Below are 26,716 nucleotides of genomic sequence, written 5' to 3'. Positions count from 1 at the left end.
CTAGCTATGGCTTGACCAATCAGCAGAGGGTTCTAGATTTCAAATCCTTAAGACGCTCACAGCTTTCAACTGCCAGCCACAGAACACGTTCCTTCAAGCAAGCAAGCAAACACGCAGACTCAAGTGCTGCACAGTTTCTTCGAGCAAACCAGCAAGTAACCCCCAAACACGCACACACTAAAGGCAGCCACTTATCTCAAGGGTCCTGTAATCGCTCTTCCTTCACCTGGAGAATGCCTTCTCAAAACTCCGTTAGCTGCCCCTGTTTGCAGGAAAGTAAAATTGCATTCTCCTGGCAAACAGGGGTGCCAAACACACAGGCATCATGTGAGCACCTGCCCTGCTCTGCTGCCATTCCTGGACCCCCTTCTCTCTCCCACCTGCAAAGGGGAGCTGCCACATGGCACTGTGAAAGCCCCTGCACTGCCAACCCACTATGCCTAGACTCCGTGCCCCCTTCTGCCCACCTGCGGGAAGGGAAAGTTGCACTTTCCTGGCAAATGGAGAGTGCCAAACACATGGGTGCTGTGTGAGCTCTTGCCCTGCCAAGCTGCCACACCTAGACTCTTTCCCCAGTGCCCCTGCCAAGCTGCCACACTCATACTCTCTCCTCTCACATGCTCCCACAGCAAGGGAAAGTTACACTCTCTTTGCAAATGGGGAGTGCCAAATACACTGGTGCCACATTATCCCCTGCCCTGCTGCCATGCCCAGACCCCCTCACTCCTCCCATTCACATGGTTCTGCAGGAAGGGTAAGTTACATTCTCCCAGAAAATGGGGGGAGGGGAGGAAGGGTGCCAAACTTAAGGGCACTGCATGAGCCCATGCCCTGCCATCATGCTTGGGCTCCACCCCCCGCCTCTGTAGGCTGAAGCCCTGGGCTGTTCCTTACCATGCCTGCCACCAAACCAAATCCAGCTGTGCCCCTAAGAACTCTGTGGTATATCTTTGTGCATAGTGGCTGCTTAAAAACATTACTGTGGCCTTGTACATAAGACATCCGTCTTATCTCTTGACACCTTTTTATAAGCGCAGGTTGGATAGACATCTATCAGGGATGGTCTAGACCAGTGTTTCTCAACCTTTTTTTGCTCATGGCCCCCCTTCTGAGCCCCATTCATCATACATCTGGCAGTTAAGTTTGGGTGGCCCCCTAATGTTCCATTTTTTTTCTATGTGGCCCCCTAGAAGTAAGGCGTGGCCCCCTGGGGAGCCATATGGCCCATGTTGAGAACCACAGGTCTAAACAGTTCTGGGTCCTGCTGTGAAGGCAGGGAACTAGACTCGATGACCTCTCGAGGTCCCTTCCAGTTCTAGTGTTCTATAATTCTATAATAAATTTAGATTTTACACTCTACAGTATATCTCCTATAAAATCTGCCCTTCACTTTTCGTTATAGTGGGAACAGCACTGAGCATGCTGCACATTCCCATGGCTCTGGTAAAAACAGACTAGGGATGACATGTTCAAGGAGCAAATGCAATCCGCCCACTTGGCCAGGGAACACTTAAGCAAGTGGAGGAATATGCTGCTTCTGGAGATGCGAATGGAGCAAGAGGACAGGAGTGTGTGGAGGGAGCTGAAGGTGAAGAACCAACCATTAGAGCGCCCATTTTTACCTCCAGAAGTTAGACTTCAATTATGAACCAAATGATGAGCCAATGACGTTCTTTGGCTCAGCGTTATACTCCGGACATGATACCCGCCCTCTAGAAGCCTATAGTTCAATATGCTGTATTCTGTTCTAAATTACAACTTTGTGCTTCTTGTAGAGAGTTTTAGTTCTGTTTGAATTTCATTTTCTGAGGAATTTTAAATATAGACATAAAACACCACACAAATATATGCAATTTGCATTAAAAATTTATTGCAGTTTTTTCAGGTAAGAAGAGATTTCACATTTTTTTTCATGTAGGAGAATCTGTCAACCCAAATGGTTTAACAGTTAATTGTGCTAAAGTGATTTATTTCTTCTACATTTGATTGCACATTACAAAATGGATAATGCAAGATAAAAACTTAATAAAATGCACTAAAATGTTGAGAAAAGTTCTAAAATACTGAGTAAGATCAAGAGCAGTGTTATCACTCAGCACAGAAATCTACATTTAAATGTTTATGCCAGAACCTTTAGGGAATGTTAGGGAAAGTTATTCCATCATAATTTGCTAGTTTACAACAGTGTCTACCCTAGTCTAATTTTCTTTTTTTATGTACAGGCTTCCCATCATATAGCTCACGTGTTAGAATAGGGATTTTACAAAAGAGGACAAATATTCATAGTGGGTAGGTTTGTCAACTCAAACTATTTTGGGAGGGCCCCCCCCCCCCAGCATGATGTAATGTCTTTTTTTTTTTTTAAATATCATATTAAAATCTCCATGATTGCTTTTATTAGTCACTGGGGGTATGTCTACACTACCACCCTAGTTCGAACTAGGGTGGTAATGTAGGCAACCGGAGTTGCAAATGAAGCCTGGGATTGAATTTCCCGGGCTTCATTTGCACAAAACCGGGCGCCGCCATTTTTAAATGTCCGCTAGTGCGGACTCCGTGCCGCGTGTAGCCAGGCTTCATTTGCAACTCTGGTTGCCTACATTACCACCCTAGTTCGAACTAGGGTGGTAGTGTAGACATACCCTGGGAGATTGATGCTGACTCCAGGAGGCTAGGCAACCCTAACAGTGGGTAAAAAAGGAGCCTTAGTGCCACTGAAAGTCAATTATTTAGGCTCCTAAATCATTCAGGCGGTTTTCATATTTAACCAGTGTGATTAAACTGAATTAGGCTGCACCGTATATTCATTTAAAATGTAATGTAACTCCAAGTTAAATGGAGCAAATCTAATCAGAATGTAATTGTAAATAGGTAAGTAAGCAGTTCTTTTTTTCTATACAGAAATGCAAATCTGAGGGAGGAGTAGATCATATGAAAACCTAAGTGGACTATAGTGATACCTATAAAACTAAAATCCACTGATGAGCTATAAAAGTTTAACCTTTAGTATGGCAACATCCATTGTCTAGGATGATTTTAATTAGTTGGATGTCTGCTTATCGTGGGTGTGTCCAAGTTTTCCACGATCCCATAAATTTTGTTTATAGCTACCAGTCCTTGCTCTCTATGTTCTATGCAGTTATTTAGCTCTAAAATACCCCTACATGTCTTCCAAGAGCCTAGCAAGCAACGGAAGTGTTGATAATGCTGCTAAGCATTCATAAGCATGTTTTGTATGCTTTATCTACTTATTTCCTTGTACCAATACAATAAAATTGTGTAAACACTAACAGTTATAAAAAGAGCTGATAAGCCTTGACTAGTCATAAGCTTATATAGGGTGCATCAGTCACACATTATTAAACAGCATTGCAATGGCTATTCCGTTTATTCACTTCAGTGATATAAAAATAAAGAGACCCATTTAGTACAATATTGACTTCCTATGGTTTGGCAAACTCTGGTTCAGCACTAGTTAGACCCTGAGTGTGCCAGACTACAAAAGTTGCACTGCTTTATTCTGAGTAATTTGAGGTTTTGGTTACAATTATTTTAGCACCATGAATAACAGACATTTAATCCTTATGCTTTTAACAAAACAGATTTAGAAAAAAAAATGGTGTTAAGGCTGCCAATATGAATGTTAATTGGTGTCAAAATAATATACATAATACTGCAAAGACATTCAACCACTTGTCAGTGTCTTCAGTGTTAGCACACACTGTAGTATAAAATAAAGCCAGTCTACGATTTCTATACACAATTCTGAAATTCTTAAAACTGTTTTGACACCTTTCATATACCAGAACAAAAGGCATATAAAAAGTGTCAGCCAAGTATTTACGAATAAAAACACTATGAAGAATTACAGGTACTGTGCTTACATCATTGTTAAAAAATAAGAACCTAAATTATTTTTCCTCAACTACTGGCTTTCTGTTCAGACAAATATTTACTTTTTAAAATGTTCTTCTGCATATATCCTGGAACCAAAACCACAATTCTATATTAGATTCTTATACCTATCATTGTAGTATCTGAGTGCTTAATCAGCAAATGGATTTCTATAAGTCAAAGCTACAACATTCAAGTACTGAGTGCATTGACTCGGTTATCCAGAAACTCAGTTGGGAATTACAAAAACTGTATGACCAGATCATGCAACAGTGAATTCATATGAATGGGGAAAAGATTGCTATTGTTTGTTTTGCCAGCGGTTGGATATGTTTTCAAGAGACACTGATTCCATAGATATCTAAGTAACTTTTCCCATTTTTCAACATACTTTTTAAAACGTGAACACCAGTATAGAATATAATCTTGTAACAATGATCAATCAAATGCCATCAACATAACTAATGCCATCTCTCTATTTTTACTCAGTATTCCCATTTATTCATTTCAGGGTGATTTTAGCTCAGCCATCACATTTCATTGGTTAATCACAAAAAATCTTAAGTCCCTTTCAGAATCATTACTTTCAAAAATTCAGTCACATCCTGTAATTGAGAAATTATTCTTTGATTCTAGCTATATGACCTTGCTTATATTATAAAACACATTTTTCAAATGGGTCCACTTTGCAGAGTCATCTAGATCATAGGTTCCCAAACCTGGGGGCACAAAGAAATCCTCCCCCCCCCGGGTCAATCGCCTCCCCTCCTCCTGCCCCAGAAAGAGCCCAGTCCGTCCAGTAAAAAAAAATTCAGAAAATACCTTGTGAAATGTCCGGTATTTTCTGTTTTTCCTGGCTCAGGTGTCTGTTGGAATATGTGCGGACTGGCTGGGGTGGGGGGAGGATGGAGCATCCTAGGCAGATTTCAAAATGGCCTCCTTAAAAGGGCAATTCCTGCTCTGCTCTTAAAAAGGCAAGCTTTTGTGGGAGGGGAAGTATCAACAACTGTTCCCCTGGAGTACCAGCACCTTTTGTTTGTTTGTTTAATAAACACTGGTCCTGGGAATTAAAGGGGCCACAACTGTTTTTCGGTCCCGGTCAGTTCCTTTTTTTTTTTTTTTTTTTTTGCTCAACAAGTTTTGCTGCTATTTTTGGGAGGGGGGGGGGAAGTTGAGGGTTTTTTCAAAAATCAAAAAGGGGGCGTGATGCCGAAAAGTTTGGGAACCATTGATCTAGATCATTCTATCATTATTTACCACTACCCTATTTGTGTCATCTATACAAATTTGCAGCAATAAAATATCTTTATAAATTGTCTGGCAGAAAATATTAAATAGCATTGGCTCAAGTACAGATCCCTATGGCTCCTTCTTGTGTTCAGCTCTTGACCATTTCTAATGGAATTTATTCTTAGCTTTTTATAGACAAGTTTTTGAAATCATCAGCAAGTAAATAAATATTCATTTTTCCTTTCAAAGTCAAATGAAATTAATAAGATGGTTTTCACATTGCAATACACATAGGTTTCTGTGACTTTTCAATGATAACACAAAATATTGAACAATATTACATGGAAGGAAACACAAGAACAAGAATAATGTGATTGCTCATATAGTTTCTGTAAAGAGAGACTATTGATTGAGACTAAATCAATTGCAAAGAGACTAAATGATTTCTTTGGGAATCTCCCTAATATCCTCAGCCGTGAAGACTGAAGCAAACCTGCACCGTCCTTTGTGGGTGATGAATCTGAGGAACTGTCCTGAATTGAAGTGTCATTAGAGGAGGTTTTAGAACAAATTGACAATCTTAACAGTAACAAATCACCAGGACCGGATGGCATTCACCCAAGGGTTCTAAAAGAACTCAAATGTGAAAATGCAGAACTATTAACTGTGGTTTGTAACCTATCCTTTAAATCAACTTCTGTACCCAAGGACTGGAAGATAGCTAATATAATGCCAATATTTAAAAGGGGCTTTAGAGGCAACCCTGGCAATTACAGACCAGTAAGTTTAACGTCAGTACCGGGCAAATTAGTTGAAACAATAGTAAAGGATAAAATTGTCAGACATGCAAAAGAACATAATTTGTTGGGCAAAAGTCAACATGGTTTCTGTAAAGGGAAATCATGTCTTACTAATCTATTAGAGTTCTTTGAAGGTGTTAATTTACACAAGAGCCTTTGTTGAGGGACCTTGTCAAAGGCTTTCTAGAAATCTAAGTATACTATATCTAGTGGATCCCCCTTGTCCACATGTTTGTTGTCATGGGATAAAAGGGAAGATCCTTTCATGGATTGAGAACTGGTTAAAAGACAGGAAACAAAGGGTAGGAATAAATGGTAAATTTTCAGAATGGAGAGGTAACTAGTGGCATTCCTCAAGGGACAGTCCTAGGACCAATCCTGTTCAACTTATTCATAAATGATTTAGAGAAAGGGGTAAGCAGTGAGGTGGCAAAGTTTGCGGACAATACTAAACTGTTCAAGATTGTCAAGACCAAAGCAGACTGTGAAGAACTTCAAAAAGATCTCACCAAACTGAGTGATTGGGCAACATAATGGTAAATAAAATTTAATGTGGATAAGTGTAAAGTAATGCATATTGGGAAAAATTACCCCAACTATAATACCTAAGAGTACACACGTAATAAATATAAAGGTAAGTAATTGTTCATGCAAAATGTTTCTCTATATTTCCTGAAAAGATGCAGTTGTATCACATGCAAAATTTTGAAGAACCATAATCCTGTAATATTCACGTAGTGCAAAATCTCTTCCTGATTTGTTTAATATTGCTTTAATGGCTCTTATGTATAATAGGTTTCCATTTACTGGCATGAACAGCTGCATCTTATTGAACACTTAATCACTTAAAGCTGTCTTTTTGTTATTTTTTAAAGAGTAAAATCTTTGAAGGAAAAATACAGAAATTCAGAATTTGGTCTTTGTCTAACTTGTATATTATTATACCCAAGTATTGCACTTTGTATGGTTTAAACATTATCAATTACTCCAAAGTTTACCTGAAAAAGAATCAGATTCACTATAGCACTGGGGGGACAAAGGATGATGTAGTAATGGTTTAACAGTCTTAATTTTGACTATTTGCTTGTGTGAGTTCATGTCCTTCACTTTGAGTGTTTAATTTATGTATTATCATAAACTGATCCTAAAATGTTTTATGTTTAGGCTGCTTAGAAATCAGCATAAAAGTGGCTCAGACTAGGCATAAGCAAATACAACAATGTTAAGAGAAAGTAAAGCTGAGGATCTGTTAAATAATTTAGCTCTCAATGCAAGATAATTTCAGCAAGAATTAGGATAAAAAAAGATGACTATTCAAGATCATAATATAGAATTTTAGAAAGTGTTAAAAATGGCACAAGAAATCAAAACAAAAATCAGTCATAAGAGGTACCAGAAATTCCAGGAAAACACTACAAAAATTTGCTCCACTGCATAGTTTGTAAAATTATTGAAGTCACCCTTGAAGAGTCAGTTAAACTCAACAGCTTTCACGCTTCCAGAAATATGCTCTGATGGATTAGAACAAAATATTTCCTTCCGTGCAGGATCACTAGGTATATCTTGATACTATAAACGTCAAATGCCATAAAAATATAGATTGAAACTAGACTCGGGAACTCCTAAATGAGCTGCTCAGTGATATAAAAGGTTCTTAGCTCTTTGCCAAACAAAACTGCAGTCTGAGCAATAGTTCCATTAAAAATAATATGCTAATTTCAATTGAAATCCAGAATTGGAATCTAACTCCTATAAAAAATGAATTCAGTCCAGTGGAAAGATAAAGCATCAGACGACAGACTCCGGTTCTTTACTGGGCTTTTCTGCTGGGCCTGAGATTGAAGTGCTTTCGTTTTCCAGCATTTTCTTAGTTGTTTCTTTGACAGCTTTTGCTTTCTCTTTTGGCTGCTGCTGTTCATGAACCCATGGGATGAAACACAATATAATTCCTCCAATAATGGGAGGAACTCCAGCCAGGTAAAATGCTACATCATAGGTACCTAAGTAGTCACGTAGTATACCTGGGGAAATAGAGAATTATCATGAATATGCTCTGAATAAAATCTCAGCAGCTGCATTACGTATTCATAGATTCAGAGACATTAAGGCTGTGAGGATCTATTTATTATCACCACCAGCACAGCACCGTTTATATACAATTTCACCTAATGATTTAGGTATCTACTCCAATAACAACATCAAGTCTCAATCAGGTTAGCAGGAGTACCATTTTCTGAGCTTACAATCAGCTGGTTATCAGCAAAGACCCCTTGATTTTTGTCAAGTCACTGTTTTTCAAGGTACAGTTTTCCAATTATGTAAATATTGCCTAAGTTATTTGTTTCTATATGTATTCCTTACATTTGCCTACATTAATACACATTTCATTGCACCCAGTTTACCAAACAGTCCAGGTTGATCTCCATCACTGCCTTTATTTGCCAGCTCACCAATCTGTATCCTCTGCAAAATATCAACTGATTTGCTCTCTTAATGGGCCATAATTTAGAAATAAAAAGATTAAAATAAGTGGGCTTCTCTCTCTTCTTCTTTACTTCCACAAAGAAACAAATTCTGAAATTCTATAATGAACATTTTGTTTATTAATATATTTTATTGAACAACAACTAACATTTTAATCTTGAAAAATATGTCCAAGCATAAAATCATATTTGGCTTTAGAATATGGTATTTTGTGCTCCAATAAATGTCATTTCTGTCAAATTCAAATTATTAACCCAAGCAAAGATTTTTAAAAGCATATATATAGTAACAGAATGATGTTAGCAGGAGGGATGTAAAAGCATAAGCTTATCAGATAGTCAAATAGTGATTTGAGTATTCACTCCCCCCATCAGAGGCAGCAAGGGGGCGGGAAGGGACAGGAGCTGGTGCTGGGGGGAACTGGCTTAAAAGCCGTTTCCCCCAGCACCATCCTTAGGGGAGGAGGAGAATAGGAGAGGCTGCTGCAAAGCAGTCCATCTGCAGGGGTCCCAGCAAGGAGCTGGGCCAGCCCACAGATAGAGGCTGCTGCTACCAAGCAGCCCCTGTTTGCAGCGGCCAGGGCTGATCTGACCTTTCCTCAACCTATGAGGAAAGAAAAACGAACAATGAGGTCAGAAAAATAGCTAGAATGAGATTTCTATTGCAAATCATTTGTAAGAGAAGACATCAATGTCTAGGGACATGTATTATGAATGGATTGTAACCTACCACCAATAATGGCTCTCAGTTGAAAGCCAAAAAATCCAACAAGAAAAGGGTAGACCTAGGATGAGTTGGAAGCATATGACTATATATGCTGAAAATTACAGGATGGACTAAGGTCTAAGGAACCCTGTGATTATGTACCCCACAACACAAGCAATGCCTCCTCTGGTCTACAATACTATTTTTAGCAAAGGAGTGTCCTGTTGCCTCCACATTGCTAGAGTCTTTTCCCCCTCACAATGAAAGACTCCAGCAGTGGGAAAAGGTTCTGGCAGTTCCCCACTGCAAAGCCTTACGCAGACACATCACTGTGTGGATACAGCCTGCCTTTCACTGCAGCAGGTAGTTGTATATACACTACATGTTGCTGTCAGTGGTATGCAGAACAGATACAGTCTTAGTTGGTTGCACACATGATGATCAAAGGACTACAGATTATGGCTGTACACTCAGAAATAGAAACAGAACATTAAGCCCAACCTGAAAGCCTGTTCTTCCTTTTTGGAGGCCAAACTATTATACCTGTGTGTTTGAAGATACCAAGGACAAAAAACAATTCAAGGACAAAAAGTAAACTAGGGAAACTAAAGATAAATCAATGATACAGGGAAAGAAGATACGTAACCCTATATTTTGGAGCAAACAAAATGGCACAAAACTTTAAGAGGAGACAAATGCTAATGTGCCTCATCTTGAATTCAGAAAATGAATATTTGATATAAATTGATCTATGTTAGATATACAGATTGTTACAACATTTACCTGCAATGGGTGGACCAACTATCATAGGTACAGACATGAGTCCTAACAGGAATCCTATGGCCTGTGAGACTTCCTGTGCACCAACCAGCTCAAATGCTATAGGAGCCATGATACAAATGAAGCAGCCATCAAATAGACCCATGAAGAGGCAGACAGCAACGAGACCTCCAAAGACATGACACAGTGGAATCATCATGGACATCAGGCCAATCAAGAAGAATGAAACCACCTATACATTGTCGAAAAAGTTAAAAAAAAAAATCAATGAGTGTCCAAAATAGGATATAAATTCACGCTTAGTAATAACTGAGGAATTAAATAGGCTGCCTATATTTACTATATAAAAACCCCACATAAAAGTCCCTTGCTTCCTGCCAAAGTTTCTACTACTTACTCCACAGTAATAAGTGACTCAGTTTCCCAGTACATCAACATGTTTAAAAAAAAAAAAAAACCTGTACATCTGCTTACAATGTTTATTTAATAAAAGAAAGCAACTACAGTATAGAAAAAGTAATATATACCAATGAGATAGTAAAATAAAAAAGAATGCACATGATTTTCATTTGTCAAAATAACACTATATAAATCAGGCCAGTTTTAATTATTTTGGTAATTTCTTTCCACATAACCAGTCAGCAACTATGTCTATAACAACAAACACATGCTAAAAATCCCCCTCTAGAGTAGAGTGTAAAAGAGCCTATGACAATCCAGTTCCTATTTCTCTGATCCTTCCTCCTCCACAGTCCCATCAGGGGACCAGACATCCACTTCTCCCTGACCCTCAGCTCAAACACTTGCATCACTTCCTTCCTCAGAGCACAACCACAGAGGTCCCCCAGCCCAAATACTCTCAAGTCCTAGGACCCAGAGCCCAACTGAAGGATACCCACCAGCCTATTCATACACACCCCTCCTGAGCTTAGCTGAGAGCACCCCTCAGCTCAGACACCCAGCACCCCCTGCAAGGAGAGCCCTTGTTAGTCATTTCACTATATGATGGTAGAATCTTAGTGGCATAGATATCTAGTTTTAACAATCAGGCATTTAATTAAAAACTAGAGTTACTGAAGATGAAAGATACTGGTGTACTGCACACTTTGTGAATAATAATGTTGTGAAAGACTGCCTGTCTCTCTGTAGCTATTCCAATATCTCTGTAAACCTCATTCTATGGAGATTTTGGAAATAGCGCTTTATTTAGAAAGCGCCAAATCATAGCACCAAATGACAAAATGAGTTACTTCAAAATAGCATTGAAATAAGATATGCAATTTGAGCTATGCAATTTTGAGTTACAGTGCTGTGTAAATGCACCCAGAGGCAGCCTGCTTTAAATTGTTCTCAAACTGAGAGGGAAAAGTAATGCACACAGCAGGAAAATATCACACCACTCGTGACACTCGTGTGTCAAAAAAGTAAGGTTTCATGCAATCACACAAATTATAATGATAGGCACACTAATTCATCCATCTCCAGTAGAGTTGTACTAAAAAAATGTTGGTGAAACTAGTAAATAATCCTGGTTTCAAGACAACAAAAATCAGTCATTTTCCTTCCAATTTTTTCTCATTGAAATTAAAAGTGTGTTTTGGAATACACAAACGTTATACTATTTCACACACAAAAAGCTGTTTTTCTCTTAAAATTCTCATGAAAATTACATTTCTCAATAGGGCAAGTCTGATTTTTCTGTAACAAATAAATTTACAAAATTTGTTGGAAACAGCAAATATGTGCACCTCATTTGTGACTGTCAAGGCCCACATTAAAAATTATATTTAAAATGAAAATGAATAGTTTTGCATATCATAGAATCATAGGACTGGAAGGGACCTCGAGAGGTCATCGAGTCCAGCCCCCCGCCCTCAAGGCAGGACCAAGCTCCATCTACACCATCCCTGACAGATGTCTATCTAACCTGTTCTTAAATATCTCCAGAGAGGGAGATTCCACCACCTCCCTTGGCAATTTATTCCAATATTGGACCACCCTGACAGTTAGGAATTTTTTCCTAATGTCCAATCTAAACCTCCCTTGCTGCACTTTAAGCCCATTACTCCTTGTCCTGTCCTCAGAAACCAAGAGGAACAAATTTTCTCCTTCCTCCTTGTGACACCCTTTTAGATATTTGAAAACCGCTATCATGTCCCCCCTTAATCTTCTTTTTTCCAAACTAAACAAGCCCAGTTCATGAAGCCTGGCTTCATAGGTCATGTTCTCTAGACCTTTAATCATTCTTGTCGCTCTTCTCTGTATCCTTTCCAATTTCTCCACATCTTTCTTGAAATGTGGCGCCCAGAACTGGACACAGTACTCCAGCTGAGGCCTAACTAGTGCAGAGTAGAGCGGCAGAATGACTTCACGAGTTTTGCTTACAACACACCTGTTGATACAACCTAGAATCATATTTGCTTTTTTTGCAACAGCATCACACTGTTGACTCATATTCAACTTGTGGTCCACTATGACCCCTAGATCCCTTTCCGCCATGCTCCTTCCTAGACAGTCGCTTCTCGTCTTGCATGTATAGAACTGATTGTATGTATATACCTAATCACCAACTCAGATCTTAACAAAATATTAATTAGAAGAATGAGAAAAAGTGCACAAAGCTGACTTTTAGCCTACTGAATTATCATGCAGAAGCTGTACCTGTAAATAAACTTTTTTGGCACCAGGAATATAGTCTGCAGCTCTGCCAAAGATCAATCGTCCAATCCCTGAAGTGATGCCAAGACACAGCAGAAGCACCTCTTCTTGTACATCTTCACCAAGCCTCTCTTTTACATGTTGCATCTGTGGAAAGAAAGAACAGAAAAGGAAGGAAGGGCAGAAAAGATGAGGTGGAAATAGATTTTTTTTTCAAATATTTCTTATAACTCTCCTCTTTCCCCACCACACATACTGTTTTCAACCACATTTTAGTTTTCAGAAAGTAAACCAATGCTGTTTGTTATAATTTTTAAAAATGTTTTACAAATGCCACATGAGATACTGACATCAGAAACTATTTAAAAAGGGGGGCTGGTTAGTTGTATACACAGTTATCCAATTCAAGAGTGCTTTTGAAAATACATAAATTTGGCAACTGAACTCTGTGGGTACGTCTAGACTACAGGCTTTTGTCGACAGAAGGTTTGTTGACAGATACTGTCAACAAAGCTTCTGTCGACAAAGAGCGTCTAGGCTACATTCAGTTCTGTCGACAAAGCAAGCTGCTTTGTCGACAAAACCCTGTAGTCTAGACACAACCCTAGATGCAATAACACCTTCTGTCGACAGAACTCTGTCGACAAAAGGCGTTATGCCTCGTAAAATGAGGTTTACCAGAGTCGACAAAACTGCTGAGTTCTGTCGACGTTATGTCGACAGAACTCAACGGTAGTGTGGACGCAGGTATAGTTTTGTCGACAAAAGTCCACTTTTGTCGACAAAACTCTGTAGTCTAGACACACCCTGTGTTATCTTAAATATCACTCCCAAAAAGTATCAAGGTATTTTCTTATGTCTAAAAAGTCTAAGTAGACTTACTCCATTCCCACACCTGGCAAAAAATAAAATGTTCATACATGGCTCTCAGTCACTACTTAATATAATTCCACATCTGGTAACCTAACTGCAATCTGAAAATAATCAGCCTTCAGTTATCACCAGTTATATTTCCCTATGTTCCAGTTTCATGTTCTTGCAACTTCTATCTTGTTCAGTTTAAATATTCTTACTTATCCCCTCTTCAAATCATTGGTATAATGAGGAAGTAGCCCGATCATTAGATAATTAACTCTTTAGTTGCCAACAGAAAATAAAGCCCATTACACACAAATGTTTTGCTGAGCTTTTAAGTTCGTGGTAAGTCTCTCAGCTTTTCTTGCCCTTTTCTCAGTTGTTTAATTGCTTCCATAAGTAAGAAGTTTCACTAAACTGTACTTCTTGAACCCCAGAATGCTCTCCTGACAAATCAGAGCCTACATATTCACATCTGTAAAAAAAGCACTCACTGTCCACTTTCCTTTTTTTAGCACACCCTTTTGAAAAGGAGAAGAAAATCCTAACTGTTGCCTTTATTTCAAACTACTGTTTTATAAGATTGCACGCACTTCATGCAAAGACAAAATAACATCTCTGCAGAGACTCATTTTCAAAAAAGTTGCAATGGAAGTGTGCCTTCTTAATTCAGAAAAGAAGTAGTGCTTCAGGGGCATAGCCATGTGAGGGCCTGTGCGGGCCATGGTCCACCCACTTATTGTCCTAGCCTATCCCATCACTTGCCCCACTCCACCACTAGACACTCCAGCCAGATAACAGGGTCATGGGCTTGCCTTGCTCTGGCCAGGAGGTGGAGTCATGGGCTTGCCCCACTCCTCCCCTGGCCCCCCACCCAACATTCCAGCCAGGAAGCGCGAGTGGGGTGCAGGAGCATGCAAGAGGCCAAGCCTGTGACCCAACACAGTAGCAAACAAGAAAACATCAGGAAGCCACACATTAGCAGAGTCAGGAAAAGCTCTATTATTCTGTCAACATAAATTAAACAGATTACTAAATCAACAAGATTACCAATAAAAGAGAAAATTCCCAGGCAGAACTCTACATAAAACAGATTTCACCCTTGATAACTGCGCTGCATTTGGTTTTACACAATTTGTTTAGATTCCTGCACTAAATGAAATTTATTGGCATAGGTGTGTTTAGGTTCTGGTAAGTCATTCTTTAAAGTTGTTTTAGGGAGCTTTATGGTTTTAGTTGATACTAAAGGGGTCTTCAGTATGTGGTCACACACATTTATAGCCTGTTAAATGAAACAAAATTACTTTGAGTTTCATCTTGGGAAAGATTCTTAGATAAATTTGACCAAAAATAACACTAGTATCACATTTGAAATCAATCCTTGCTTAATTTAAAAGAAAAAAAGTGATGTAATGCAAATTAATCTTTTCAAATCATTATGAATTATCTTTCTAGTGAGGGACTCTCTTCTGTATGCCATTCATGACTCCTGTATGTCACCATTAATTTATATCACATCACAGACTTGCCACCCTTCACAGAAATCACAGGACAGCCAAACAATTAAGTTATCCTTATGAAGAAATATTCACAATAATTCTTAAAATGATCATTGACTATAATAACATTGAATCCATGGGATCTATCAAAAGTAGGCTCAGGGTATCAGTTTTTAAAAGCATAATTTTAATGAACTGGGTTCTCAAAGCAGTGAATAATATTCAAGAGAGTGAAGCAAATGACACTAAGTCAAATTCATCCCTGATGTAACTCCATTTGCTTCAACAAAAATAATTAAAGGTCTAGGAAAAATGACCAATGAGAGAAGATTGAAGGAACAGGATTTGTTTAGTCTGGAAAAGAGAAGACTGAGAAGGGGCACAATAACAGTTTTCAAAAACTTAAAGGAGCTGCAGAGAGAAGGTCTTGCTGCAGTCCTTGTCTCTGGGCCAAGTTTCCTCCTCTCCATAGCTTCACAGGGAAGAACATATCCAGAGGAAGGTGGAGAAGGAGCCTGATAGAAACAACATAGGAAGCAGTCCATGGAAACAGCAGCAAGGTATGAAAAATGGCTGACCATAACTACTTATTTTAGCGCCAAAACCCATAGAAGAGAGTGGGCCTGAATTTCCCTGCCAGCCACCGGTTGAAGTGGCAGTCTGGATATGAAGGCCACATCTATACTTACCAGAATATCAACACTCCAGAGGACAAAATTCTAGTGTTCCATTTTGCAGGTCTAGTATAGACCCGTAAATCGAATGCAGAGGGCAGCCATCGCTGACATCCAGTACTCCATCTTCTGCGAGGGGTAAGGGAAGCTGACAGGAACAAACGTGCCTGTCGGCCTCCCACTGTGTCCGCCATGGCTCGGCTTAAGGTAAGCTAACTCCAGCAACGCATTTTACATAACTGGAGTTGCATACCTTAAACCAACCTTCCGGGTCTAGTATAGACCAGGCTGAATGGGAAGACTGCTGGATACAGTGTGTATGGGATTCCATGGAAGTGGAGGACATTACTATAGTTATCTGGCCAGAAGGATAAGCCACAAAAAGAGAGCATCCTGAGTCAGAGAGAGACACCAACAGACAGGTGGCTGGATGAGTGGTAGAACAGGAAATAACTTTCTGGGTCAAGCTAATCCCCAGGTCAGCCAGTAGGAGGTGCCCCAGCAATTAGTGGACCCCACTTCAGATCAGCAAACCTATTTGTCTAAAATAAAAACTGACCCAACACCTTGAACCAAATCTTACCCACTTCTCCTTTCTATGTCCTATTATATTTTTAATTTCCACACAGCTCAGCAATTTCAAACTGCCATTGGAACCAGATCCAAAGTACCAAAATACCGGTGAAAAGGATGTTCTTGTGAGATTTTTGATTCAACCAAAAGTAGAAAGATACTACAAGGAATCTTGGTCTTATGAGATTTCAAGGCTAAGGATACACAACTCAAGAGATTTGTATGGTTTGGAAAAAGCAAATTGTGTGCCTTTCGGAACCAATTAAGTCTCTGAACCTTTGAAATTTCTCTATCATTACTTAATATGCTACTACTTACATTAGTTTTCCACATGAGTTATCACACTGAACTGAAATCATCACCAACAGCCTGCATGATATTATCTTTTATGTTCTCCTTAGTCTCAGGAAAGGCTGTGTGCCCAATGATCCCTAATAAGCACCAAGCTGGAAGTCGAGAATGCCAAAATTGAGCTTAGATCAATGACAATAATCTAATTGTGTATGAAGATAAATGAAGACAAGTTGGTTGCAACTTCTAGTTTTTAAAGATGTATGAGGCGGAAATAAAAAGGGGAAGACAATTTTCTTTAAATGTAATATTTGCATTCATACATCTTAAAACAAAAATAAAAAAGAAAATACAAATATCTTTTTCACAACAAACTATTTTGGAAACTTCCTTATGGGATCCTTTTCATTTTTTTAGAAGATCTGAAAATTGTTCAGATTAAGCACACAGATACCTAAGTCAGGGTTGACATCTTTTGTATAGTATTTTGTAAAGAAGAATACACTCTTTTACACTTCATTTCCACATGTTGAACTTGTATACTCCACTTTCTAATCAATCTTCTATTAGTGGCTTATATTATCAAAACATTTTTAAAAGTATGTAGTCAGAGAAATCCTAATAAATGAAATCACAATACATTAACTTTAGGATATCTGGTTCCACAGCAGTGAAATAGCTAATAAATAACAGAAGTGACACTTGCTGATTTGCTGATACTGTACTCTTGGTAGACATAAATTTACTCTTATCCTTAGACATCTGCTTATTTAATAAAATTGGGTACATCCACAACCTAAAATACATGGTTACTTCTTTCAATTAGTTTTTATTTGAATCCTACAAAAATGGAAATACAGTAACCACTGGATTTACCTTTGAGTTTTATACTTTGGTATTTGTGACTTTTCTTCCCTCTTGTTGTTTATATAGAGACCATAGTTAATTGTACTTTCATAAAAATTACTAATAAAGGAAATATGTATTAGAACTGAACTTTGTTTCCTTTAGGTTTTTCTATTCTACCTTAATAAAATACAGAGAATGTCTGACTTTCAAAAGAAAAGTAGCCAAACCAAGAACAAACGTTGCCAGGTCAACACTGATGATTACTGGAGAAGGAATAAGGGTGTAGGATAATTACAGAGCTGGACAAAGGGAGTAAATTTCACTAACCTGTGCAAACATATTGCAGCAGATGTTGAAATCTGAAGGGAGATAAATCAAAGATTAGAAAAGCAAGAAAAGCATAGGAGCTATGAAGATCTGATCCATTAGAAATATCCATATAACCACCATACTGGATTTATACAACACTAGTATCCTACTTAGAACTTCACATGGGACTGAAATGTGGTAAAGTGAGTGAGAAAAAACAAAGAGTAAATAGTGCTTATGTTTGACAGCCATGATTGTGGAAAAAATCTGAGTTGTTTTAACTTTCTGAAATTGCCTACAAATGAAGATATATCTATTCAACATAGAATCACTTATGAGTATGGAACACCTTTTGAAATCTATCTTCATATTGATCTTTCTACAAAAGAGACTGGTTGGAACCTCTCAAAGAAAAAGGGGTGCGTAACAGAAAAATGAATAATGAAGGAAAACTAAAAGCAAACTCCTTGAACAGGAGTCAAGGGAATGAACATGATGAGACTACATGTTTATTTGAATTTTTAAAAGACAGAAATAATCTAGACAAACTATTAACTCAAATAGATAAACGATATCTGTTTTACACAAATGTTTATATCTTCTGGATTTGTTTCAGGTACATTTCTGAAGTAACATTTTTGGTTCACAAAAAGTTTGACAGTGAAATTAATACCAGAGGCTGTGTCTAGACAGCAGAGTTAAATAGGAAAAAGATACACAATTTGCGGTATGCAAATTGCATATCTTTTTCCAATGTTCTTTCAAAAGAGGCTTTTCTGAAATTTGGGGCGTCTACATGGAGCCAATTTTCGGAAAAATCTGCTTTTTTGATATGTCTCTTATGCCTCACAGAACGAAGTTTACTGGGACGGTGATAGAGTACATCAGCTTTTCCAAAAAAATTTTCAGAAAAAAAGTGGATGTGTTCCTTGGATGCGGCATTGCTTTTCCAAGATACTTCCGGGTATCCCAGAAAAGTGCTGCAGTCTAGATGTAGCCTGAGCAACCAGTTGTAAAGGAATACTCAAAGTTGTTCTTTGGGAAGTCATTTTGCAGGTTTTTTTCCTTTAAGGAATATTAGTGGCATACAGTCACTCAAAAAACTTTGACAGACAACTATTTTCTGGAAATGTGAGGAAGATTATCTGTGCAAGGAAATTGTGCAGCTGTATTTAAACACTGAGTCCAGAGGTTACTCACCTCGATAGTAACTGACATTCTTCGACATGAGTGTCTATGTTGGTGCTCCATATTAGGTCGGTGGACCGCTGCTGATCCTCAGAGTGGAGATTCATAGCAGTGTCTCTGGGGCCGCGCAGGCACACATCAGCCATCCTGTGCTATTAGACTGTAGGCATTGTGCATGTGCGAGCTCCAACCCACCCCCACTCCTCAGTTCCTTCTCTACCCCGAAACCATGGCTTAGGAAGGCCAGGATCCCGAAGTAGAGAGGAGAAAGGGAGGGTTGTGGAGCACCCACGGGGACACGCAAAGAATATCAGTTATTATCAAGGTGAGTAACCTCTTCAAGAGACAGATGTCCCCGTGCATGCTCCACATTAGGTGACTACAAAGCAATTCCCCTTTAGGGAAGTAGGGACTTCGGATCTGGCAGAAAAGCAGTGGAAAGAACTGCCTTAGCTAGTTTCAAGTTGGAAAGAGGTCCCTGCATAAGTGCATAGTGCTTTGCAAATGTGTGGTCGGAGGACCATGTGGTGGTTGCCCAGATGTCGCTTATAGGTACTTCACGGAGGAAAGCTATCATGGTAGCCATAGCTCTGGTTGAATGTGCCCTTATGTTCTCTGGAGGGAGCACATCTGACTGTGTAGCAAAGCTTGATCCAGTAGGAGAGTCTCTGAGATGAGATGGCCTGGCCCCTATTGTGGTTTGCTATTGAAACAAATAGTCTGGGAGATGCTTGGAATGGTCCCGTTCGCTTCAGGTAAAAAGAGCACTCTGCACAGGTCAAGAGTGTGCATTTTCATCTTGAAAGAGTTGGCATGTGGTTTGGGGAAGAAGGTGGGAAGATATATTGTCTGATTGATATGGAGGGATGAGTGTACTTTGGGTATGAATTTGGGATGGGTACATAAAGTGACCTTGTCTTTAAAAGAGGTGGTATATGGGGGAATCCGCCATTATGGCTGCGATCTCTCCTACCCTTCTGGCCAAGGTAATGGCTACCAGGAAAACCATTTTCATAGCCAAGTGTAATAATGAGGGGATCATCACTGGTTCGAAGTGAGGCCTAGTTAGAACATTCAATACTAAATGCAGGTCCCACAGTTGCATTGATATCTGGATAAAGTGCCTGCAGGCCCTTTAAGAACCTCTTGGTGAGTGGATAAGCAAATATGGATGAGTCGTCTATCTTGGATTGGAATGTAGTAATGGCCACAAGGTGAACTTTAATGAAGCTTATTATGAGGCCCGCTTGTTTAGGTGCAGGAGATAGTCGAGGATGGTAGGTAAAGGGGATGTTGAAGGAACCAACTGTTGACAAGCATACTATGTCGAGAATCTTTTCCATGTCTGAAGATAAGTCTTGCAGGTGCTCTGTGCCCTATTGTGTAGAAGAACCGTTTGTACTTGCTGTGAGCAAGTCAATTTCAGGTCAGAGAACCATCCAGGAACCATGCCTTCAAGTGTACTGAGTGGAGGTTTGGATGGGTATTGTGGGAGCCCTGATGAAGGAGGAGTTCCCCGATGCAAGGTAAGTGGATTGGTGCGGCACAAGACATCACCGCAAAGAAGGGAAACCATGGCTGGCGTGGCCATGCTAGTGCTATAAGTATGAGGTGGGCCCTGTCCTTATCTTGTGAACTACCCTGTTCAATAGGGGAATCGGAGAAAACACGTAGAATAGGTGGGACATCCAAGTGATGAGAAAGGCATTCCCCATTGATCCCTTGCCTATTCCTGCCCTGGAACAGACTAGGGGGCATTGACTGTTGGACTGTATGTTCATTTGCCATTTGTGCTCGACCAGGAGGGCTCTTCTGAGTGCATCAGCCGTTGTATTCAGGGTGCCTGGAAGATGCATTGCAGTGATAATTGTGTTGTGTTTCAGGCACCAGTGCCAGAGTTCTATGGACTCGGAGCAGAATGATTGAGACTGGGCTCCACCCTGACGATTTATGTAAAACATTGCTGCAATGTTGTCTATGTATAGTCTGACATCTTTGTTGGCAATGAATAGGAGGAATTTGACTCATGCATTTCTGAATGCTCGCAGTTCCAGGACATTTATGTGCAAATTCTTATTGGAGCTGGACACAGGCGCTGGCAGGTATGATGACGCAGATGGGCGCCCCGTCCTGTACGAGATGCATCTGTCATCATGGAGATGGATGGTTCTGGTGGGTAGAAGGAGACTGGAACACAGTTTCCTTGGTCTCAGCCACCAGCATAAGGATTCCTTTACTACCCTGGAAGAGCAAGGAATTTGGATAGTGGATGGACATTGGGTTTGTACACCTGTCCCAGTCAGCTCTGTAAGCATCTCATGGGCAGATGAGCATTTTCAACTGCGAAGTTGCACACTCCTGTGTGCCCCAACAGCCAAAGGCATTCGAGTGCTATTGTACAGGGGCTGGATCATAAGGTTTTTACCAAGGCCACAATTTTTTAAAAAACAGTCTGTAGGTAAGGATGCAGTGGCCGTTGTCGAATCAAGACATGCTCCTATAAACTGTATCGTGTAGAATAGTGTGTCGATTTGGCTTTGTTCACCTGAAGGCCCAGGTGTCAGAATAAGTGTTTTGTGACTGACCGAGCAGAAGGAATTGTTGTGTGAGCACAACTTGAGAAGGCAGTCATCTAGGTAAGGAAATATAATGACACTGTGGTACGCTGTGACAACCACCTGCACTTTTGAGAAGACCCTCAGGGCCGTAGAGAGTCCAAAAGGAAGCACTTTGTATTGGTAGTACTGAGAATCTACAACAAAACAAAGAAAACGCTTGTGAGCAGGGTGGATGGCTGTGTGAAAATATGCATCCTGAAAGTCGAGGGATGTAAACCAGTCATCCTTTTCCAATGCCAGTAATATTGTAAAAAGTATTATCATCTTGAATTTTATTTTCTGTATGAATTTGAGTGCTCAAAGATCCAGGATGGGCCTCCAACCTTATCTCATATAATCCAGCAAAATGAAACTGACCTCAATCTCATTGCTAGCCAGAAGGATTTGAAAGATAATTTTAGACTGACAGCTTTAGCTAGATCCTGCTGCAATGTGTTGAAGCTCCTAAAAACAAAGGCACTACACTATGTCTATGCAGATTTATAAAAATTGCATTGCATCATCTTAACCTTCATTTGTGTTTAGAAGATTATTTTCTTAATCAGATGAACTAGAAACTTTAAAAAACCTTATATTCTGTAGAAAATGACATGAACCCAGACAAGTATGTAACTGAAATATTCAATCTGCAAATCTTATTTCATATAATTTGTAAATGGATACATTTTTGCCAGGGATTATTTAAAACAGTCAGACAGACATAAATTAACCACCCATTTAACTCCGGGGAAGGGGTGTGTGTCAAGAAGATTGCATGTGTATATCTTACAATGTTACAACATTTGGATTTGGTTAAAAGAGCTTCTGCTATTGGGGATGAAGGAATCCTTTAGAAGTATATGCAAAATAATTATAAAATAAATCTCTCACAAGTAGGTGCTCTTTCAGATATTAAAACACTTTGGTTTATGATCAAAGATCTAAGACCAAGATTTAAAAGAGTTTATTTGTCCTGAAAGCATATGTATGGACTGAACCTCTCTAGTCTGGCATCCTCAGGATCTGACTGGTACCAAACCAGAGAATTTGCCAAACCTCAGTGAGGTCAATGTTGTCTAGCAGCATTACCAACACTTACACTGCAAACAGGGCTCTTAGAAGACATTTGGGAGTAAATTAGAGCTGAATAACAGCACAGAGCTCAGAAAGCCAGGATTGGTGGCTGTAAACAAAACTTTATGGGAATCACACAAAACTTGGCCACATCCACACGATAAGTGGACATCCAGTTAACTTAAACCATGGTGGACCATGGATGTCACCAGACCACAGAGTCAAACCTGTATTATGCTGCTATATAGCATTGCTTGCTCACAAAACATTAAGATTTTAGCATTACAGTATTATTACTGGTTGGCTTCCTCCCAGCTTTCTTTGCTTCTGACATAACTAGAGCCAGAGATTAATCTATTATGGTATTTGAATGCCAGATCTTCTGAAATGCTAATGACTAGTGGATGTGTTTAATTCAGAATAATCAATTATGAAAGCTATACTCCTTCCTCCCCTTTCCTCCTTATTATCCGGCATTCATATGTCACATTACCTTCTTAGATTGAGAACTCTACAGAGATGGGAGTGTGCCACTGCAGAGCACCTACTGCAAATGGAGCCCCTGGGTGCTACAGCAATACAAACAATAATTTAAGATATAGATTTCCATCAAAAATTTTATTTCTTTAAATATTTAAAGGAGAAAAGTATAAAACAATCAGAAGACTATCCATTTTTCAGTAACAAGCTGATAAATAAAGAAAATAATTTGTTTTGCACTGGAATGGAAGGATTGTTTCCCAGTGTTGGCTGTTATTTAGGACTGATTTTCTTTGCAGATTTACAAGCAAAGCAGATTATATAACAAATTGAGGATGTTATGAAAATTCTATTAAATTGCCTTGTGTTTTGTATGGATCATTTGTCAGTTACTGTGATAATGTAAATTCTTCAGAAATGGAGAAGCTTCTCCCTCACTTGTGATAGATTGAACCAAACCTATTGAATTTCACAATTTTACTGTGACATTATATTAATTTAGGTTATGTTTTTGAGATCTTTATACAAAAAGATCCATATATTGAGATCTAGCATAGTGGTTCCCAACCTGTGGTCCGTGGACCCTTGGTGGTCCACAAAAAGTTTAAAGACCAGGCCCACCACAGGACTGGGACTTTCTGCTAGGCAATTCTCACCCAGGACTCACCATTCACAATCATCCATTCTCCTGCCACCTGTTTACACTTCAGCACTGCTGGGACAGGAGCACCAGGGAAGGAGCTGCCTTTGACCATAAGAGCTCCCTCATCATATCCTCTGTGGATACTCAGGAGATGGAGGGGGCGGGAGTTGAGGAAGCAGCGCGAGCCAAGGGATGTGCTGTCTACCGCTTCTTGTCACTCCCCTTGACCCAGAACAGGAAAAGGCAGGAACTGGGAGCTGACAGGTTCCAAGCCTGCAGACACTCCATGTGTATAAAGTCCCATGGCACCAGCAGTTTGCTCTACTGGGCTAGGAAGCAACCCTGGAAAGTTCTCACACTCTGCTGGGACATCTGTTTGCTTGCAGAGTCTGAGTTTGCTTGCAGGCACAAAGTGTCTCAGCTCCCACTAACACAACAGCAAACAGCAACCAATGGGAGCTGAGAAGCTCCATGCCCTGCAGTCCGCACATCCCTCAGCCCCTGGTGAAGCTGACAAGCTGGGACTGTACTGTGGAGTCTGTTTAAACAGATCAGTCACTTTTTACCATCTTTTCTCTTTTCTGAAATGATCATGTTACATGAATACATCATCCTGCTCTAACTGTTCAAAAGCTAGTAGAGTGGCAGGAAGGGTTTAGTTGGGCTACTAGCAAAAATGGATCAGTGGATCAAGACAAGGACGCTGAAAAGAAAGGAACCGGGAGACTGTTGAATGTCAAGTTCCACTTCAAAACAAAGTAAACTTAAAATGCAAAAATATAGTGATGTACACCCTAACTCCAAATGTACATGAACTGGCAATGAATCTGAACGATGTCCATTATGCTTACTCTAAGGAGGTGCTGTCAAATAAAAGCTTAAAAATCAGCTAATTTTTGGCATCAAATTGAAACAAAACATAGTGAATATGTTTAAGCCAAATGAATTTTTTGAGAAGAAAAACAAAGAATTTAAGGAAAGTAATAAATTAATTGAGCATATAGCCACAGGAAGTGACAATGTGAAGGCAGTGGAAGCCTCTTATTAGGTGGTGCAGGACAGGAAAGACACACACCTTTGGAGAGGAACTGATATTACCCACAGCAAAAGAGATGGTGAATGTAAAGCTCAGAGACAAGGCTGGCAAACAGATTGGTTTAATTTCTCTCTCAAATAACAGTCTGACACAGAATTGACAAAATGGCTCAGAATGTTAAGAAATAACTGACAGCGGGTGCAGAAAGTCACTTCTATTCTTTGCAAATTGATGAGTCAATGGATATCACAAACCATTCAAATGTCCTCAGTCGTCAGATACGAATACAGTGGAGAGGTCCAAGAGGACTTTCTCTTTTGCAATTCTTTGACCACATGCACAACTGGTGAGGCTATATTTTTGATGTGGTAAGCAATTTCATTAGGGAGCATGATATTGACCGGTCAAAATGAGTGAGGATCAGTACTGATGGGGCTTGTGCAATGACCGGCCAATACACCGGAGTAGTCACTCGAATTAAAGCAGCGGAACTGTTAGCTACATTCATTTACTGCAGCATTCACAAGGAAACGCTAGCTGCTAAAATAATGCCTGCTGACTTAAGGACAGTTTTGGATGAGTTGGTGAAGATAGTCAATTTCATGAAGGCCCATCCATTGAATTCAAGACGGTTTGCTGCTTTGTGTGACAAGATGGGCAGTGATTACAGCCAACTTCTTCATATAGAAGTTGTCTGGCTTTTAAGAGGAAAGATTCTCTCGCGCCTGTTTGAATTGCATGTTGAAGTGAGGATTTTTTTTTGCTGGACCATCATTTTGAACTCTCTCTCATCACCTCATTGAGTTTCCTTGGCTATCTAAATTGGCTTACTTAGCCAACATCTTCAGCTACCTAAATTGACTTAATCTAAGCCTAAAGGGAAAAGCTATGACCATCTTCCCTGTCCATGATAAAATTTACACTATCAAGAAATTTGACCTGCAGACATCTCAACTTGATTGGTCCAACTATACTTTTTCCAAATCTGTCCAATTTTTTGGCCAGCTCGGAAATGCAACTCACAGATAAGGTAAAATCAGAGAGTACATGTAAAACCTCACAGTACAGCTGTGTGAATATTTTCCTGTTATACCAACACAAACGACTGGATCAGAAAACCACTTGTGGACCTTGCTACCGCCAAACAGAAGTTGACATCCCAATAACAGGACTGTCTCACTTAACTATCATGTGACAACTCACTGAAGCTTGTCTTCAAACAAAAGCCCTACTGACTTTTGGCTACAAGTTGTTACTAAATATCCAGAACTTTCTTACAAGGTTGCAAAATACTTGCTGTCTTTTCCAACAACTTACATTTCTGAGACTGCATTTTCTGCACTGGTTGCATTAAAATTAAAGTACCAGAGACGACTGAATGTGGAATCAGCTCTAAGGCTGAAACGGTCATAAATCCGACTAGACATTTGCGCTGTCATCCACTCTCCAGCACCAGCCACCATCTCATTAAGTAAGAAAGTACAGGGTATCCACACTGAAATGTTACAACTTTGAAACAAATTTTTAATGTATGAATGTGAGAATGCTAAATCTTGCACAGATATCACATCATGTATCTAAATTTCTGTCCTTATGTTCTTCCATGTTTCAGGTTGACACCTGTGATGTTAGGTAATGTGTGGAGAGTGTGAAAGCAGGCTCTTTGCTCGCCAGGCCTCTCGCGTGTATTGCCATCCGAGCAAAATGTTAACTTCCCCTTGATGAAAAACCCTTACACTATGTGACTTAAAGATCAGTGAAGAAGAGGAACAAAAACCAGACCTGAAAAGTTAATATAAAGTTCTTGCTGGTTGTGCTGATTGTACCATGCCTGATAAGGCAAAAAAGGAAAAACAGGAAACCATCTCACCTCCTTACTCCTGTCACTTAACAGACAGGGTCTGCTAGCCTATCACAAAAAGCGTGCAAAAGCTTTCTCTATAAAACAGCTTCCCCTCCTGTATCAAATTGAGGAATCCCAAATAAACATTGGAAGGCAGAATATGAGCCAGGTCCGAGGACTGATCACCCGAGGGCCACCTCCCGCTCACCGAACCAAACGAGTTCCTGTAGAGCGTAACGTATACCAAATATGTT

The 26,716-nt window shown here is 39.6% G+C and overlaps 1 protein-coding gene across 1 annotated transcript in view; it reads right to left on the bottom strand.

Moving 5' to 3' along the window:
• Window positions 1-1,848: 1,848 nt before the first annotated feature.
• SLC16A10 (solute carrier family 16 member 10) overlaps window positions 1,849-26,716 on the bottom strand; it is a 115,656-nt gene continuing 90,788 nt past the window's right edge. The window contains exons 4-6 of the mRNA XM_006123210.4: window positions 12,555-12,698; window positions 9,897-10,125; window positions 1,849-7,945 (exon numbers count right to left, since the gene is read on the bottom strand). Of these exons, the coding sequence (XP_006123272.2) occupies window positions 7,713-7,945; window positions 9,897-10,125; window positions 12,555-12,698 (606 nt within the window). The 3' untranslated portion in view covers window positions 1,849-7,712. The remainder of the gene's footprint in view (window positions 7,946-9,896; window positions 10,126-12,554; window positions 12,699-26,716) is intronic.

Source organism: Pelodiscus sinensis, chromosome 3 (assembly GCF_049634645.1).
Source record: "Pelodiscus sinensis isolate JC-2024 chromosome 3, ASM4963464v1, whole genome shotgun sequence".
Classification (NCBI taxonomy): Eukaryota; Metazoa; Chordata; order Testudines; family Trionychidae; genus Pelodiscus; species Pelodiscus sinensis.
The sequence above is the reverse complement of the archived record's forward strand: the minus strand, read 5'-3'. Positions and strand labels throughout refer to the sequence as shown.